The sequence below is a fragment of the Falco cherrug genome, chromosome 1, assembly GCF_023634085.1.
Source record: "Falco cherrug isolate bFalChe1 chromosome 1, bFalChe1.pri, whole genome shotgun sequence".
NCBI lineage: Eukaryota > Metazoa > Chordata > Aves > Falconiformes > Falconidae > Falco > Falco cherrug.
In genome coordinates, this window is record NC_073697.1 from 126,681,122 (window position 1) to 126,697,241 (window position 16,120).

Sequence of the window (16,120 nt, forward strand, 5' to 3'; positions counted from 1 at the left end):
TGTTTCTGCATTTATTTTTTATTAACCATTTATTTGTCTGTAATTGTTTTACTCTTACATTACAATCGTGTGGTTTTTTTAATATTTTTTTATTTATTTTTTTAAAATAAATAGAGATAAGTGAACTTTTAGGTAGGACGCTCTGGATCCTTGGTTAAACTTCATGATTGAATCTCTGCATCGGACCTGTGCAAACGGCCCACGCATGCTCGGATGAGGCTGAACCGGCCCTTACTGACAAACCCACCCCCCACGCAGGGGCCAGCTGCCCACCATGCACCTTTGCACTTTGCCAGGTGTTTCTTGTTCATTTAATGTATAGACTGATATTAAGTTAAATTTTTTTTTTTTTTTTAAAGCTGTGTATGTTAATTGGTTACATGTAGATCCCAAACTCTGGCCCCATGCTCGCCGGCCCCCAGCACAGGCAGGGTGCAGGAGATGCGTGTTGCTGGAACAGCATGGGAGCACATCGGGAAGAGGCACAGCTCTCTGTTAGACCATAATTAACTTTTGGTAACTTAAAAGTGGGACTTACAGGTAGTTTTTCTGAAGTTTAAAGCCTTTGATTCATCATCCTGTGAAGTGGCCCTTGACCTCGCTGCTACAGGGGAGGCAGCAAAAGCGCTGTGGGTAAGGACGCAGCGCCCAGCCTTGGGCATCTGCTCCACCTCCACGGTCCAAGCGCCCTGGCCGAAGCCGGCACCCAGACACGAGTACAGCACTTTGCATTCGGCCTCCCCGCAGCGAGCCCGGGATGGCCACCCGGCCACCTCTGTGACCCCCACGTGGTCCCACTTCCTCCACAGGTACAGGGAACAAGATTATCTGGTGTATAAGGAGCAGTGACAGGTCAGACACACTCTGCAGGTGCCATGGCAGAGGTGAAGCCTCCACCTGTGCAGGGAGAGAATGTTTCTCACCCCTTCCCTCCTTAGTGTTTCCTTCACTGTCAGCCCCACCGCTGGCAGAGTTTGCTGGGAGCCTGCAGACCCTGTGATAGCAGCTGGAAGAAAAACCAGGAACTTCTGGACTTAGCCTTTGTTGCCGCAGTGATTTTTGCACAGCGCAAGTTCTGTTCTTTGCCAGCTAAATTGCACCTCAGCAGCACTTGAAAGAAACTTGTCCTTTGGCTTTGCCTACCCAGTTCCCACACCCATCTCCAGACCAATCACAGATTTCAAGGGACAGAAACATTCATTACTTGGACATGGAAGGTGTGGAAGATGGAGCAGGCTTTCCCCTAGATAGCTGGGACAAAGCTGTTTTGCTCGAAGCAGGACGACCTGCCGTCTTCCTCCTCTTTAGCGATTCTCTTTTGTGCTCAGACCATGTGTGGTTACGTGCCCAGTGCTGCAGGGACAGACAAGCCGCAGCCACATCCACACAACCTGTGCAGCTGTGTACACACAGCAGCAAGTGTGCAAATTTTCCTAACCATCACTTTGCTGCAAGTGATTGGAGCAAAGAAAGCCTGTGGCTTGACCCTGGAGCCTCCCGCACTGGCTGGGCAGAACTCCCAGGCTACCAAACGTGTTTGTGGAGTTCACTGTGGGCAGAAGGGCAGTGGCTGCAGAAGTAACAGTGACTGAGACACCCCAGACCTTCCCACCCATGAGCGCTGTGTGCTTGCGTGGAAAGTGGTTACGTGAGTGACTTGCTCCGGGCTTGCTGGGATATTAAGAGACATTTGTTCTCTTTCTTCCCTCTTCTTCCTGTATGTGCAGCCTTATGGTATGGTGGCATCCTGCCCTGCTCTTGTCATGTCCTCAAGCCCCTTTCCTCAGGATCTCTGCCTCCCCTTGCCACCAAGTCACCTTCTCTCTTTGCTTCCGCTGGAGAGGATGCTGCAGAGAGGACCAGGTTCATGCAGAGGAGACACTTCCCTGCCTCCCTTGCCCATGCTCAGGCAGCGCAGGAGCACATACGTTGTTCTGCAGAAGGACAGCTCAGGTCTCGCTGCCCTGTCAGAGGAATTACTGTTTGGCACGGGGTAGGCAGCAGCTGGAGGGGTCCCGTGGTCCGGTCAAATGCACAGAGCTGTAGGTGAGTCCTGACTTCAGTCCTTAAAGCAACCTACGCTCCAGCAAAACAAAGAAACAAAGACTAAAACAGAAAGCCCTTTTTTCAAGGGTATTGCCTCCTCCGGTCTTTCCAAGCTCAGGAGCCGTGTTTCTAACAGAGAAGCCAACCACTGGAAATAAAAATAAAATGTTCCTTTTCTGTAGCTTTTAGAGGATATAGCTGGAAAACAAATAAACAAACAAACACCCCCAACCAAACAAAGGAGATTGTCTCTCTTCCCCTTGTCAAAATCATCAGTAGCTAAGTCAGAAAAAAAATGTTCAAGTTATGGGTTGCAGCAGCAGCCAACACTAAACATTCAAGTCGATAATTTCACTATGTACATTATGGGTGAGACACGGCCCTGCCCGCTGGGACTCCCTTCTCCGGTGCCGCTGCCACGAGCCGTTATCTGATCCGCTTCTCCACTGAGTACACCGAGATGTAGTAGTCATTGCTTCCGACTGCCAGATGAGGCTGCGGGAAGAGCAGATCGGGGATAAACGTACAGGTGTCATGCGGTAAAGAGAGGCACACCACAGGCAAAAGGGTAACGGTCGACATTTCCAGCAGGAACGCCCAGATGCTCGAAGGCTCTTAAGTGCATCTGCCAATGCAGCTCTGACGACATTTCTGCCAGCACCTACATCATCCCAGGGAGTTATATGCCCATTTCAGCCAGAGGGAAAAATTATGGCAACTATTAGTTGCCAACTGCTAACATAATTTTTCTAAATGACTGCAAAACTGCTAGTTAGGAACAGTTGCCTGGACTGAAAATTAGCATTCCCTCCGCTGTGAGGCCCGGAACAACCCCAGCCGTGAAGACCTGGGCTGGACAGAGCTCCATTTCTTGGCTTATTTAAAGAGCAGAATGTTTCAAATAATTGGCCACTTCTTTCTCCATCCCCCAAACTGTAGGACAGCAAAACCGCTCTTTAGCTTTTTGCAAAGCGGCTTTTCACAGCCGAGGAGATGAGCCTTCCTTTAACCTGGCCATCTCCAGGATGCAAAATGCACATAACCCAGGCGGGAGAACGGCATTCCCCAACCCCCCCACCCCCTTGCTAATAAAACAAATCATCACAGGGCAGCACAGCTCTTCCCTCCTCTCCTCTAGGCCCTTTACCGTTCCCACTGCTCTTTCCCATTACATGTCAAATATTTGTGCTCTGATTCGCAGGTTTCTAAAATAACCCTCCGTCTAAATGCCACCTTTAACCTTCTGCTGTTTTTCCTATCTATGCACATTGTTTTCTTAGGCTTTCGGTCTCCTTCATTTATTCGTGTCTCTGGGTGAGCCACGGTCCCTAATGCAGATGGGCACCTGCCTCCTAATTAAGTAGCAACCAGATTCTCTCTCTGACAACTACTGCAGAGCCACCTCAGCTGTGACACATTCTGAATTCTCCTCTTTGCTCTGATTCTTTCTAGATTTTAGCAGCTTATGCCTTTAATTTTTGCAGTTCTCTCATTTTTCTGATGTGCAGTTTTTCTACTGCACAGCGTTAGGTCTTCCCAAACCCTTACGTAAGGCGGTGGAAAAGCAGCCCCAGAGACTCAGAGGGCAAGCCTACCGTCTGCAAGAGAAGCGGCACGGAATAAATAAGTACAGAGAATTCTGCATGCTGGAAGTGAGAGGCTGCACCTTTCCAGTCAGCTCCTGGCAAATTCACCTTGGACAACTTCTGTGGCAAGAACTACAGAGCTGAGCCAGGCTGCAGCCCCAAAGCGATGGGGAGAAACGGGGACAGCCTATTGAGTCGATCTGCAAGTGAGAAGGGCTCAGCCACTGGGATTCCTGCCCCAGCCTCAGGTGCACAGCATAAAGCAGTGGCATTGCCAGCTTGGTTGTCTGTGACCCACAAGCACTGAGGACCCGGGCCACGAGTCAGGCTCAAAGCATCCTCACAGCCCCCTAAGGCTGTGCTAGAGGTGTCTGCTCCTTCCTCTTTTCCAACACAGACATAACTACAAAATGCAAATTCCAACATCCAAAAGAGAGAATACAGACCCAGTGAGGATGGAAAGCCAGGCAGCTGATGGCTCCAACTCTTTGCCCCATAAAACCATCGTAGTATTTAATATTGTTGATCAGCTCCCCGTTTCCATTGTAGATTGCAGTGAACTGATTCATTGAGCCACTGGAAGGGAATCAAGAGAATGCAGTGTCACCGAGAAAGCTGTGGTACCAACAACATCACTGCCTGCAGCCCCCTTTCCAGCTGTGCTGACGTGAGCTGTGGGCAATGAGTTCTTGGAAGTGGGGGGACTGACTTTAACTGCACTGTGGCAACCTCAGTGCAGAGAGATTTACAGAAAGGTGGGAACCACAGTGACCTGTTACGCCGAGACATAAAAGCCTGAAAAGCTGATGCACCCACAGACTGAAAGTGGATCCACCAACAACCTCTAGGACATGGGGCTGTGGAGCAGTGGCTGGTCCCCACTCAGAGCCCACAGATACATGTGCTGACTCTGAACAGGGATCTGACACAGGAGTGTAAGACTGTACACCATCCCTCCAAGCCACCAGTGCACAGTTTTCACTAACGCCTGTGCAAGGGACAAAATTCCTGAGCTGCAGACATGGGAAAGAAGCTGCACTGTTCGTGGTGAGGTTCAAACAAACAACAAAACCAACACAACTCCGCAAATGATGCTTGCAGAGACAAACTGTCCTCTCTGTCCATTCTGGGATGCAAGAGATGAAACTAGAACTTACCATGCAAAGAGGTTGGCTTGTGGGTGAATGTCAAGGGCTGTCAGCCCTTTGACTATCTGAAGGACCTTCATGGACTCTGGCATCCGGGGGTCAAAGAACCGCACGTCTCCATTTACACTGCCAAAACATGAGTTTCACAACGTCAGGCTGTACCCAAACCCGATCCTAAAGCCCAGGAAATCAAGCCGTATGTCTGTCTGTGAGCTTACCACCTCCATCAGAAAATTAGGATGGAGAAGACATGCACGGCTAAATCCCCACTGATGTCACTTATATTTGGTATCACCCACAATGCATTAAGTACTGTGCAAAAAGCTCTGCCCTCAGGAGTGATCCATCATTACTTTTATCGCTTACAGCTCATTGCTGAGTATAAGTGTCTTTACTGTTATGTCATACTCAACACACCAAGCTGCATGTCAGACCCAAATTTCTTCTCCTTTTCACAGTAGGATATTGTATTAGAAAACTCTAACCAGATGGGATCTGCTATTTCCATCCATTACACCAAATGTCTGGACACAGATGCACACGTCCTCACTGTCCAAAGTACTCTGTGGACCAGGCGTAACAAACCCTGCTAATGCTCTGGTGACGTGTCAATCCTATTAATGACTTTATCAGGGAAGAGAGAATGAGAAAAGCAATAGTGGCAGTGGCAAAATACTGTGCTTAGTAGTAGACTGGGACTTTTCAAACAGAAACGATTTGTTTCTGTTATGTGATGTCCCTGAAATACATCGGCAGAATCATGTCTGTTAGATGTGAAGAGGGGGCATCTTCTCCTACAGGCAGGGGACCAAGGACTGAGGACTTTGCTATGGAACACCCACTCTTCTGGGCTCCTTGTAAGAGACCGTCAGTTGGCGCAGAGACAGACAAACAGAAAAATCTCTTACAGAAATGAAATTAAAAATCAACTCATCTGATCTTATTCTGCTGGCAGCAGAAATAAGGCTTTTGGCACCACAACTTTTAAAGAGTTATTTTTTCCAAGTCACTGATGGCCATAAAACTGTGAATTGCCCTACAGAGTTAAGAACAACGAAAGCATTAAGAAGCATGTTACCTTCAGTTTCTTTACCTCTGGAATATCTGATCGCGATCAAAAGGCTGTTATACAGAATTACTTATATCATTATAAGAAACTCCAACTCCAGACGTCACGTAATTAAATTCAAGACAAATTAAACCTGAGGTTGATTTAGATTCTAAAGACTAGATAGAAAGACTGTTTGAGAAAGATCAAATATACAGTAAATTCATTTAAAGCTTTATAAGACTTGAAAATGGTTCTGAATGTATTGGAAGACCACGCAAGAGCTTTAAAAAGCAAGTCAAGTTCTGTGATGAGTAACTACATGGGCAAACACATCCCAGCGGAGCAACAGCAGGCAACAAGTCAACAGCAGCGAAGCTGCTCAACCAGAACATTCAGAGGGTGTTCAAGGACCTTTCCCAGTGGCGCCGTGCAGACCTGCTGGCTAACGAGAAGCCCCGCGGCAGCACCAGCACGCAGACCAACGTGGCTGAGCACAGTGGCGTGGGGAACCAGCACGGGGCAATGGGGAGTTGCAGGTGCTGGCTCCATCACCAGCCCTGTCCCACAGACTCCTGCCTCCACCGAGGCTCAGCGACCCGCTCCACAAGCAGTGCAGTGCCTGTGAGTTTTTCAGGAAATAGTTACACCGAGACCCCGCTATGTCCTAACATTTGGGTTTCTTTGGATCTTGCTGTCAACTGAAGAGAGTGAAGTGGGAGAAATCAAAAGCTAGGTGGCTTGTCTCAACAAACCGAGTTCCTCTGGGATGAGACCAGACCTGTCTTTTGAAGCACATTTTCTCCTACCTCTTCAATCCCAAGAGAAAGCACCACATGCTGAGAAGGGCACCGAGGAGAGGGGAAAAACAAGCCCTCAGACCCAGCCGGCCAAGCAGACAGGCCTGACCCCTGGGATTGCTGAAGGAGATTACAGAAAGGGAGATTAAAAACTGTAATATGTGAGCTCGACAAATCTGGTAGCTGCATCACATAATCCCCTTTCTGAAAATCTTAATACATTTTTGCTGGCCCATCTCCCACCTCAGGAATGTTCTGAATCCCAGAAAATTATGTTTTGTTTCCATTTTGTAATCAAGAAAGAGAGCCTCTTTGTGTGCAAACAGTGGCTTTGTGACAATAAATTATATTCTGCTGTTCTTTAATGGCCAAATAAGTATATGCTGCTCTCTCTGCAGTATTTACCAGGCAGCAGAAATGGATTTATGTGTAGAAAATTGCTAGACAGCAAAGTAATCCTGCACAGCAATATGCCCAACAGATGCAACAGCAACCTTCCTTCTCTTGTTCTCTCTCAAATGACCCCACGGAGATGTTGGCAATAAAGAACAACCACCATAAGATATACTATATCTAGCTTAGGTTTCTGGTTCACTCGATTCCTCCCTCACATGCCTCGTGACAGTGATTTCAGCAGATGCCTTCTTGTTTACTCTCAAACCACGCTAACAGGCTTCCAAGGAAAGCTTCAAGTTTCTTTTTGCCTTCTCTCCATCAAGTTTGGAGCAGGAGTTAATTACTAAAGCAAATGTCAAACTAAAGAGCTTTACCCTCTTAGCTCTTGAAAAAACAGAGGCAGAATTTAAATACAAAAATAAAGTGTGTTGAAGCGAAAACAGCTCAAACCTCTCTTACCTGACGCTCATGATATTGCCTTCGGGATGTTTCTGCAAGTACGCTTTCACCACCCAGGCTGTGTGCTCCCGGTAGGTCATGACACGGCTGAGGAGCAAGCAGAGAAATGTTTTGAAGGGGAGGAGGAGGAAACACGAGGATCCCACCGAGCCTGGGAAGGACGGGCAGTTACCATTCACTCAGAGCCATCCTCCTGTCAAACACGCGGATGGAGCCATCACCCAGCCCTGCCACAATTAACGAACGATGAGAATCACACGAGAGGCTGGTCACACAGCTGTCAGCTCCAGTGGGGATATCCTGAGGAGAAAGCACACAAAAGCCAAGCTGAGACCACGACAAGTCTTCAAGTCACGACAGTCAAGGTCCTAAACCAGAAGGACCCAACGTCCTCCCCCGCTTCCTTTCCCCATTCTGTCACTCAGAACGCTACGGCACTACATTGGTGTGACACTTTCCTTTGGGCTCTCTGGATGCCACCAGGGACAAGGGGGTGGTGACTCGGGATGATGGCCATTGCTGCTGCCCTGTGCTGAGCCACATGTCCCACAGTTCAGCCCAAAGAGCCAGGCCCCGAGGAGGAATTTCCAGCAAAACCAGCTTTTGCAAATCACTCAGCTTTATATGCCCAGATGAAGACAAGGTCGGTTTTGGGAAGGAAGAATCAATACTATTCTCTACTAGGAATATCTAACTAGTTAAAATAAATGGCCAGAGGAGTTATTTCTCCATAAACGATCTCTGTTGCGTACAAGTTGTAAATGCCATAGGAATGGCAGGATGGACAGTATCTGTTTGAAGAAGAGTCACCTAAGACAAACATACCTGTAGAAAGCAAAACCTCATATATCTAACACCACATATAAAGCCAAACATATAGTATGCCATAGGTAATAGCACCCACGCAAAAAAGAGGCACAACAAAGCTGCAGGGTGTTAGGTACAAAGCTGCAAGGTATTAACCCTTTTTATGCATCGTATCAACACCTGAGTGAGTTCTAGGAAGTTACTTAAATGCCCTGCATAAAATAAGCTTTTTTTTTTTTTTTTTTTTCCTGCCTGTACCAGACAAAGAAACGTATCTGGCCCCTGGAAACCATAACATGATTTTGCCAGAAGGCAGTTCCCTCTACCCAGAATGGCTCCAGTTATCACTAATGAAGTCCATTTCTTTCTGTTTCTTTTTATTTTCTTTTTTAAACACTTGGCGCTCTTCCTCCTTTTGTCCTCAGGATCGCGGCTGCACTTGTGCGGTGGCTGCTGGCCGTCGCAGTCCGGCCAGGCGAAGCAGGCTGCGGCTGGAGAGCCTGAGCGTGACCTTCCCCCGCACCAGGCAGCCGCGGCAGCAAGCGGCAGTGACACAGCCCTGGGCTCTTCAGCAGCGTCAGTGTGACACGCAAGCCTTTGACAACACGGTGAGCTGCTGACTACACTGCTGGAGAACCACTTACGCAAGATAACGCGAGCCAGCGCCGTGCCACCTACCGGTGCCTGCTCTAGGACATGTAACGAGGAGATCCAGGTTACCTCATCAGACACCAGATACTGTGCGTAGTAAGACAAGTGACACAGAAAACAGAGGCTGGAGCTTGCGAGGACAGCTATGCTGGGAATACGGGGTGCCCCCTTACTCTAACGCTGCTACTTTCCCCCTTTTTACATGCTGTTAGCAAAAGAATTGCTTGGAATAATAGCTCCGCCTGTTATGAGGAAAAACATTTTCAATCACAACAGGTAAAAAAGCTAAGCAGCACGGAAAAAGTAGGATAACAATCAGGAGACACTTTAGAGCTGCGTTAGCTAACGTCACAGTTCAGTGCTATTTTTGGTTCCGTTCACCTTCCCCAGCCTCAGCCGCGCGGAGCTGCTGGCTGGAGGCACCAGCCTTGGGGCTGCTCCAGCTGCCGGACCCAGGTCCTGCCTGTGAAGCAGGAGCAACCAGCAAAGTGAAAATGAAGCACTTGTTTCTTCAGCGACATCCCAAGTGCTTCCAGAGGTACGCTTTCTGTAGTTCAAAGAGTGGGAAGGCACCTTTATGAGCTTGGATGACATAGCTTTGCTGCTCTTTGTGCTGAATTTCACTTTTCCACTGTTCCTGAGTCAGGAAGTTCCAATCACTTCAATTTCAACACAACCAATCTTTGCAATTAAAAAAGAAACAACATGTTTTCAGATACTTTCAGTGCAATCGTTAATCATCCCAATTTAAAAGATTTTCACCCCCTAATTTTGCTGTTCCCTAATTTACAAAGAAAAAAAAAAGAAAGTAATTAAGATTAACATAGGCTTAATTATTCTGCATTGCAGGGTCGAAGTGTCATAATTAATGTTCATCCAAGGGTAATTAATTTCGAGAAGCTTTGAAAACCAGATTTCCTTTTTTCTCCAGCATGGTGACTCCATTCTCACAGACTAGCTGCTTCTCCTTATAATTTGTGAGAAACTTTCACTTGATTACGACCGACAGGCGCGCCTGCAGCTCCTCCTTGCTGCTGCAGCATGCAGTGGTGCACAGGCGTGACTGCTGTCAGCGGGGAGCTGCGGACCCCGAGTGCCCCGGGAGGCACCGGAATGCCGCAGGGGCACAGCAGGTCACCGGCACCTCCATCCTTTGTCACCTGGGCCAATGCGGGGCCAACTGACCCGAGTCAGGCTGGCCCAGGCCAGCAGCAGTCGCAGGGCTGCGTGCCACCAGGGCACGGCCAGGCAGTGCCTGTGTCCCTGTCCTGCCGAGCACCCGGGTGCCGATGGGGAGCGGATGGGGCAGCTATGGGGGTGCTCCCCTCCCCGCGCGGGTGCAACTTTCCCAAAAGCTTCTCCGGCTGGCAGCCACGGGCGCAACGCTGGTCTGCAGTTAGCTCTGGCTGCCTACCAGGGGAGCAGGGGTGGTGGCGGTGAGTCCGAATGCTCCACTGCCAACCCACCTCACCGCTGTATTTCCTCAAGAATTTTTACTCTATTTCAATTACGTGCTAATTAGGAAATCCTATCTGCATCCTGGTGCCTGCCTCTGGATTTCACAGCCTCACCTCTCCCAAATGCTGCTGCACAGCTTCCAAGACAGACCTGACAGACCAAGTCTGTGCATGTTTTTGTGTATCTGAGGGGGGAGCAGCAGCTCCAGAGCCTGTCAGCTCTTCACAGCACAGTTCCCGGTGCTCCGGCCATGTGTGGGGTAACCCGCTGCCCGGGATGTGCTGTGGGAGGGGAACAGTGAGCGGGACGAACACGCAGCTGTTACCTGCACTTTCATTTCCCGATCCGTGTCCCAGATCCGGATTATCCTCACATCTCCCGATGTCATCAGGAGCCCGGTTTCTTGTTCCCAGTCAACCACCATTCCTGCTCCTAAGAAAAAACACAAGCAGGGTGTGCAAATTACTCTCCACATCAGCGCAGGTGGAGCTGTGCTAATTAGCACACCACCTTCTGTGACCTCATGTGACAGAAACCGTTATTATTAAGGAAATGTAAAATTACAGGCACACACATCCATACATCCTCCAAATGGGATCAAATCAGCTGGGCCTGGATTTGAGTCCAAAATACACCTTTGACCCCTTGCTTAGCTTAAGGGCTTAGAAAAGCTGAGGCGCAGCTGGCCCCTCGGGCAGGTGAATGTGGCAGCATCCCTGGACGGCTGAGCTGCTGTGGACTTCCAAGGGGGGTCTTAATAAATTATCCACCACTTTGAGAACACCAGATAAAATGGTGATGGAAGCAGACTAAACTGGTGACAACACACAGAGCAAGACCTGTGAGCCTCTGGATTACCGCGACTCCTCATTCTAATAGGAATACGTGGCTGAGGGGAGATGCTTCTAAACAAGGAACAGCGAAGTCATTGCTGCAAGACACTGAATTAAACAGCTTGGTAGGACAGAAACCAATTTGCTACACAGACAGATAAGGAGAGGAGCATTCTGCAATTACACTAGCTAAAACACGTTTACGAGAGCTTTTGCTCCTCATCTTTGGGGGCATAAACTGATTGCTAGGTGAAGCTTAGAAAAACATCCCATCCATGCTGTAAGAGCATTACAAGGGATTTTCCATCCCCAAAACGCCTGACATGTGCACTTGCCTACAGACAGGTTGCTGGGCTGTATGAACTTTGCCGGTATGACAATTTCCAGAGAAGAATAAATGTATGTCACCTCCTTTCCCAGCTGGAGGAATTAAATGTCCAAAAGCCATCGAGTGAGCCAGCTCTCCTAAGCACAGAGCCACACAAGCATCAGAACAAACCAGAGACTGGGGTTTGGGAAATAGCTGGTAATGAAACCCCCGATTTGGCAGGGGACGTCTCTGAGGAACAATTCTTGTACATTTAATTAGAAGGGAGTTCTTTGTACCTGTGTGCCGCCTACACTGTACAGAAACGCTTTGCTTAGAGCAGAGGCTGACCAACCCCAAAGCTATGGGTTTTCCCTGGAGACTCTCATTCATACATTACAACACAAACAAAACCCCCAGGAGCACTGCACGAGGGAACCAGACCAGAACTCCGCTTTTTGTCTTTGTTTTCATCTCCTCGGGCAGGCCTCTCCCCTTGGCAGAAGCAGCATCCTTGCCTTGCAGAGCAGCATTTTGCCCCCTCATCCACGCCAAACACTGTGGTGCTGAGCAGCCTTTTATCACACACGAACCCAGAGCCAGGCAGCGCTCTGCAATGCACCAGGGCTGCAGGCTGCTGCTCCGAGCCATTTGCAGCCGTCTTCAGTGGGATCCCTGTCTCGCTTGTCCAGAAGGTACAAATGTGATTTTGTCTCGATTTACTGCTAGGAATTAGCCCCAGCAGGAAATTTAAACCTACCTCAACATGCTCTTGGTCACCAAAGGGCCATAAGTACTTTTTACCGGACCGAACACTTTTACAAAGGGCACAAAGGAAACAACAGAGGTATCCTACAAACACACAGTTTTCTTCAAAGATGATGAAACGACCTTGTTTTGCACAGATCCAGATAAAACATTTTACTCATCTCCCCTTCCTAAGCATTGCATCCAAGCCGCTTCCTGATCTTGCTGCATACCACTGAGGAGATTAGTGACGTTTATTGACAGTCTGTCATCTTACTGCAGGAAATTTGGGACTCTCAGCTAAGCTGAGAGCTTGTATCTTTATCTTGCGAGTCAAATTGATTGTTGCTTCAGATTGCCTGGCAACTGAGAGGGCTGCTAGGGATCCAAGGCAAACAAGCAGGCAGTGATTTAGATGATAAACATCACTGAAGCATTTTCATTTGTCATCTTGTTTATGGCCCATGTGACAAGATAAACCTGGCAGGCTGAGACAGATATCGCCATTACCATCACTGATGGAGTTAAGTAGGCAATGTGCTCTTAGGCGGTTTTAAAGCTCCCGATTTTCCAGTTACATTCCCTAGTTTGAAGACAATGTTTTTCTTCAGTCTGATGGGTAGCAAGTCCCCAGCCTGTGGTGGTTCCAGGTGTCTTCTCTATGGAGGGGATAGAGACGGTGAATTTGGAGCAGTGACTGGCGCTTATCTTGGTGTACCTGTCAGGAAATTAAGCGCTGAAGATATGCAGCGATGGCGTCGCAATGGCTAGGGAAAGCTTCACCGAGGAAAGAAGCTCCAGAACTGTTTCCCTTCACGTGAAACGGCACTGAGAGCTCCCACGAGAGAGCACCAGCCAGAAAGAAGGGCTCGCCCCGAAGCAGGAGCTGACAGAGAGCCCAGGGGCAGAAGGACAGGAGGGAGGTGATGCTGCTGCGCGGTGTGGCTCGCGGTCTTCCAAGCAGTCAGTGCAGCTCCTGCTGTTCTTATAAAACTTAAATAGTCCCTGTAAGCGAGAACCCCTGCCCGCCAGAAGAGAGAAGGGCAGCATTTTGATCATCCCATAACGAGGGATCGTCCCTTTCTTCTGTCAGCCACCTTATTCTCGCAGAAAAACACACAATATCGCTGCTGTTGTTTCTCACGCACAGTGCTCGCGGGCGGCTGCAGCAGCCTCAGGGTACACGATGCTCATATTGCACCACACAACACGGGCGCCAGAAATAACGGAGTATTTGCATAAAAGCCGCGGTTGAGGAGAACTCCTGGCACCTTCTTGCTGGGAGATGGGGCTGGCTCCACCTGCAGCTGAACAGTGGCAGGTCCTGGCTGCAGGGGACGATGCCGAGCACCAGCCTGGGGGGCTCTGCTCCCGCTGCAGCCCAGGCAACGCCATGTCAAAGAAGCAGGTGAAGGAAAGGGGACCCCAGGATGCAACTGGGAATACTAAACCAGAATTCAAATGTGTTTGAAAAGAAGAAAAGCCTTTGTACATAAATTTAAGTCGTACACAAGGGAAGGAAAGCTTCCTCTGGCTGCAAAATGTTAAATTCAAAGATGACGCTCCCAGTACAAGCTGAGACCTAAATAGCTGAACTATTTCTATGGAAGAGCAAAAGTTTTTAGGGTACAAATGATACAGTACTGGCTCGTGTTTATATGTTAAATTCCTAGTATTTTGGGATGAGAAGCAAACGTGGGACTTAACACTAATTATCATTTCCTTTTTAATTAACAGAGGTCCTTCTCCAGGATGTTACAACTGAGACTGCAGCTCACCTGCTGGGTTTTGGCTTGCACGTCTGGCATCTAAGATGCTTCTCAGCCTCATTCTGGCAAAAAGGTAATGTCCTCTGCAAACCTGTGCCACCTCCGCTCCCCCCTGGGCCACTGAGCCAGGTTTTACATTACCTGCCCCACTGCGTCCAAGCTCCCACCTACCTACAGAAACAGTAAACAGTGGCAATGCTGTGACACCAATGCAACTATCGGATAAAGACCAGCAGTGAAACTGTGGTTCCCTCAGAAGCCAAGGAACTGCAGAAACGGGCATCCTAGCAATACACTTCTAATGCATCATTAGCTAAGATTGCAGTTTTCCCATAAGGAACATTATGTTCCCAGATAATGAGCAAAAAATCTTCCACAGCTCAGGAAAAGAAATTTTTAAAGGTTTGTGGTGGTTTTTGTTTGTTTGCTTGCTTTTGTTGTTGTTTGAGTCTTTTAACACAAGTACTTGCAATTCTGTATGAGGTGAGTTTATGTACGAGGCAACACATACCAACAGGCATTCTGCAAGCTGTAACTTTCTATGGCTGTTCCCCCAGGATTCCCCCTGAGCAACAGATATTTGTCTGGATGGGATAGCTCTTTGTATAAATTTCAATAAATAACACTGGTGTTGAAAGCAGCTGCATTCTGAGTGTCTGCACTTACTTTTAACGTCACTGGAACGTGGCCAACCTGTACTTGGCATTTCAATGAAATCAGGAATACCTATATAGAACACAACATAAAAGCATCTCGGATTCTGACTGGTGATTTTTTTAATCATGGGCTTTCCTGGTTGAGCAATGAGGCGCATCACTGTTTTAATTTCCAGGAAGCAGTGGGAGGGTTGTATGACCTCACTCATCATTAATTTCTACAACAGCCTTTCAAAAAGTGTCACTCTTCTTATGCCAAGGACTATGCGCAGCAAGGGGGAAGAGTAGCTGTGATGCTGTGAATCCAATTAAAAGAACACAAACCCCTGGAGCTGCAATTTCTCAAGATTATTTTATTGCCATAAAAAAAAAAAATCTGACCAAAAATAAGGTGCTTCTCCCACACTTCCTATTCCTAAAGGACAAGATACCACACCCCAGGGAGATGTGACAAGACTCACTCTGCTTTCCTCTCTCCCTCTTGTTCTCCAGCATAAGCTCCACTTGAGTTTGATCATTTGATCAGCTCCTTTTGCAGGTTAGAGCCTTCCCTCTGCCCAGGCTCCTCGCTGCCACAGGCTCCCCACACACCTTGGGAGCCCTGCAGCTTCCCAGGATTTTTCCCTTTCAGTAAGCTGCTAAATTTCTAAGAATGCTCCAAGGCTGCCTCTCCACTCTCTCCCATCTGGATCACTGACTGACTGCCAGAAGAGTCAGCAGTATTCAAAGCAAAGCAGGGACTCCAGAGGGCAAGGTCCTGTTTTTCTGCAGAGCAGGTAATTTGATGTCTTTCACTTTGTTTCAGGAGCCTCAGGAGCAGGAAGGAAGCAGGGAACTGGCAAGTATGTGCTGATGTTTTCTTGCGTGGCATCAGTATAAATTTTCCTGGGGTAAGACAGATCACGGCTGTTAATGTATCAGCACCAAGAAGCCCCCCAAGGCAGCGATGGACAGAGGCAAGCACAGGTCAGATGGATATTCTCTTGTTAACACTGTCTCCTTTGTATTGCTCGTTCGGTTCCGCCAATGGGAGGTAACGCAGTGGCGTGCTGAGACGCCCCAGAAGAGCTGTGATGGAGCAGAAGGTGATGCAGCCTGGGCAGAGGGTCGCGCTGATTCATCAGGAGACTCCTGTGAGCTCAGCTGCCTTCACCATGCTCGACACGCCAGCTGCGGACTCTGTGCTCACACGAACTTGAGGATTCCGGGTGACTTGCACAGCGGCTGGACGTGACCTGGACCATCAAGCCATTGGTGTTTCTCTAATTCACCACTGATCTGCAACACAGCAGTGCCTGGTGATTCCTACCTAATACCAGCACCCAGCGATGTGAGAACAAGCAGACACTCTCCTACCTCTCTTCAGTTAAAAATTCCTCACAGAAGCCCAAGCAACAAGAATAGATTTT

At 48.4% G+C, this 16,120-nt stretch overlaps 1 protein-coding gene across 4 annotated transcripts in view; it reads right to left on the reverse strand.

The window, feature by feature from the left end:
• Positions 1-16,120, reverse strand: part of RPTOR (regulatory associated protein of MTOR complex 1) — a 159,271-nt gene continuing 143,151 nt past the window's right edge. For all 4 annotated transcript variants that reach the window (XM_055696299.1, XM_055696290.1, XM_055696314.1 and 1 more), the window contains 6 exons: positions 10,725-10,831; positions 7,656-7,783; positions 7,484-7,570; positions 4,790-4,906; positions 4,079-4,208; positions 1-2,541 (listed from right to left, as the gene is read on the reverse strand). In XM_055696299.1, the coding sequence (XP_055552274.1) occupies positions 2,473-2,541; positions 4,079-4,208; positions 4,790-4,906; positions 7,484-7,570; positions 7,656-7,783; positions 10,725-10,831 (638 nt within the window). In that variant the 3' untranslated portion in view covers positions 1-2,472. The remainder of the gene's footprint in view (positions 2,542-4,078; positions 4,209-4,789; positions 4,907-7,483; positions 7,571-7,655; positions 7,784-10,724; positions 10,832-16,120) is intronic.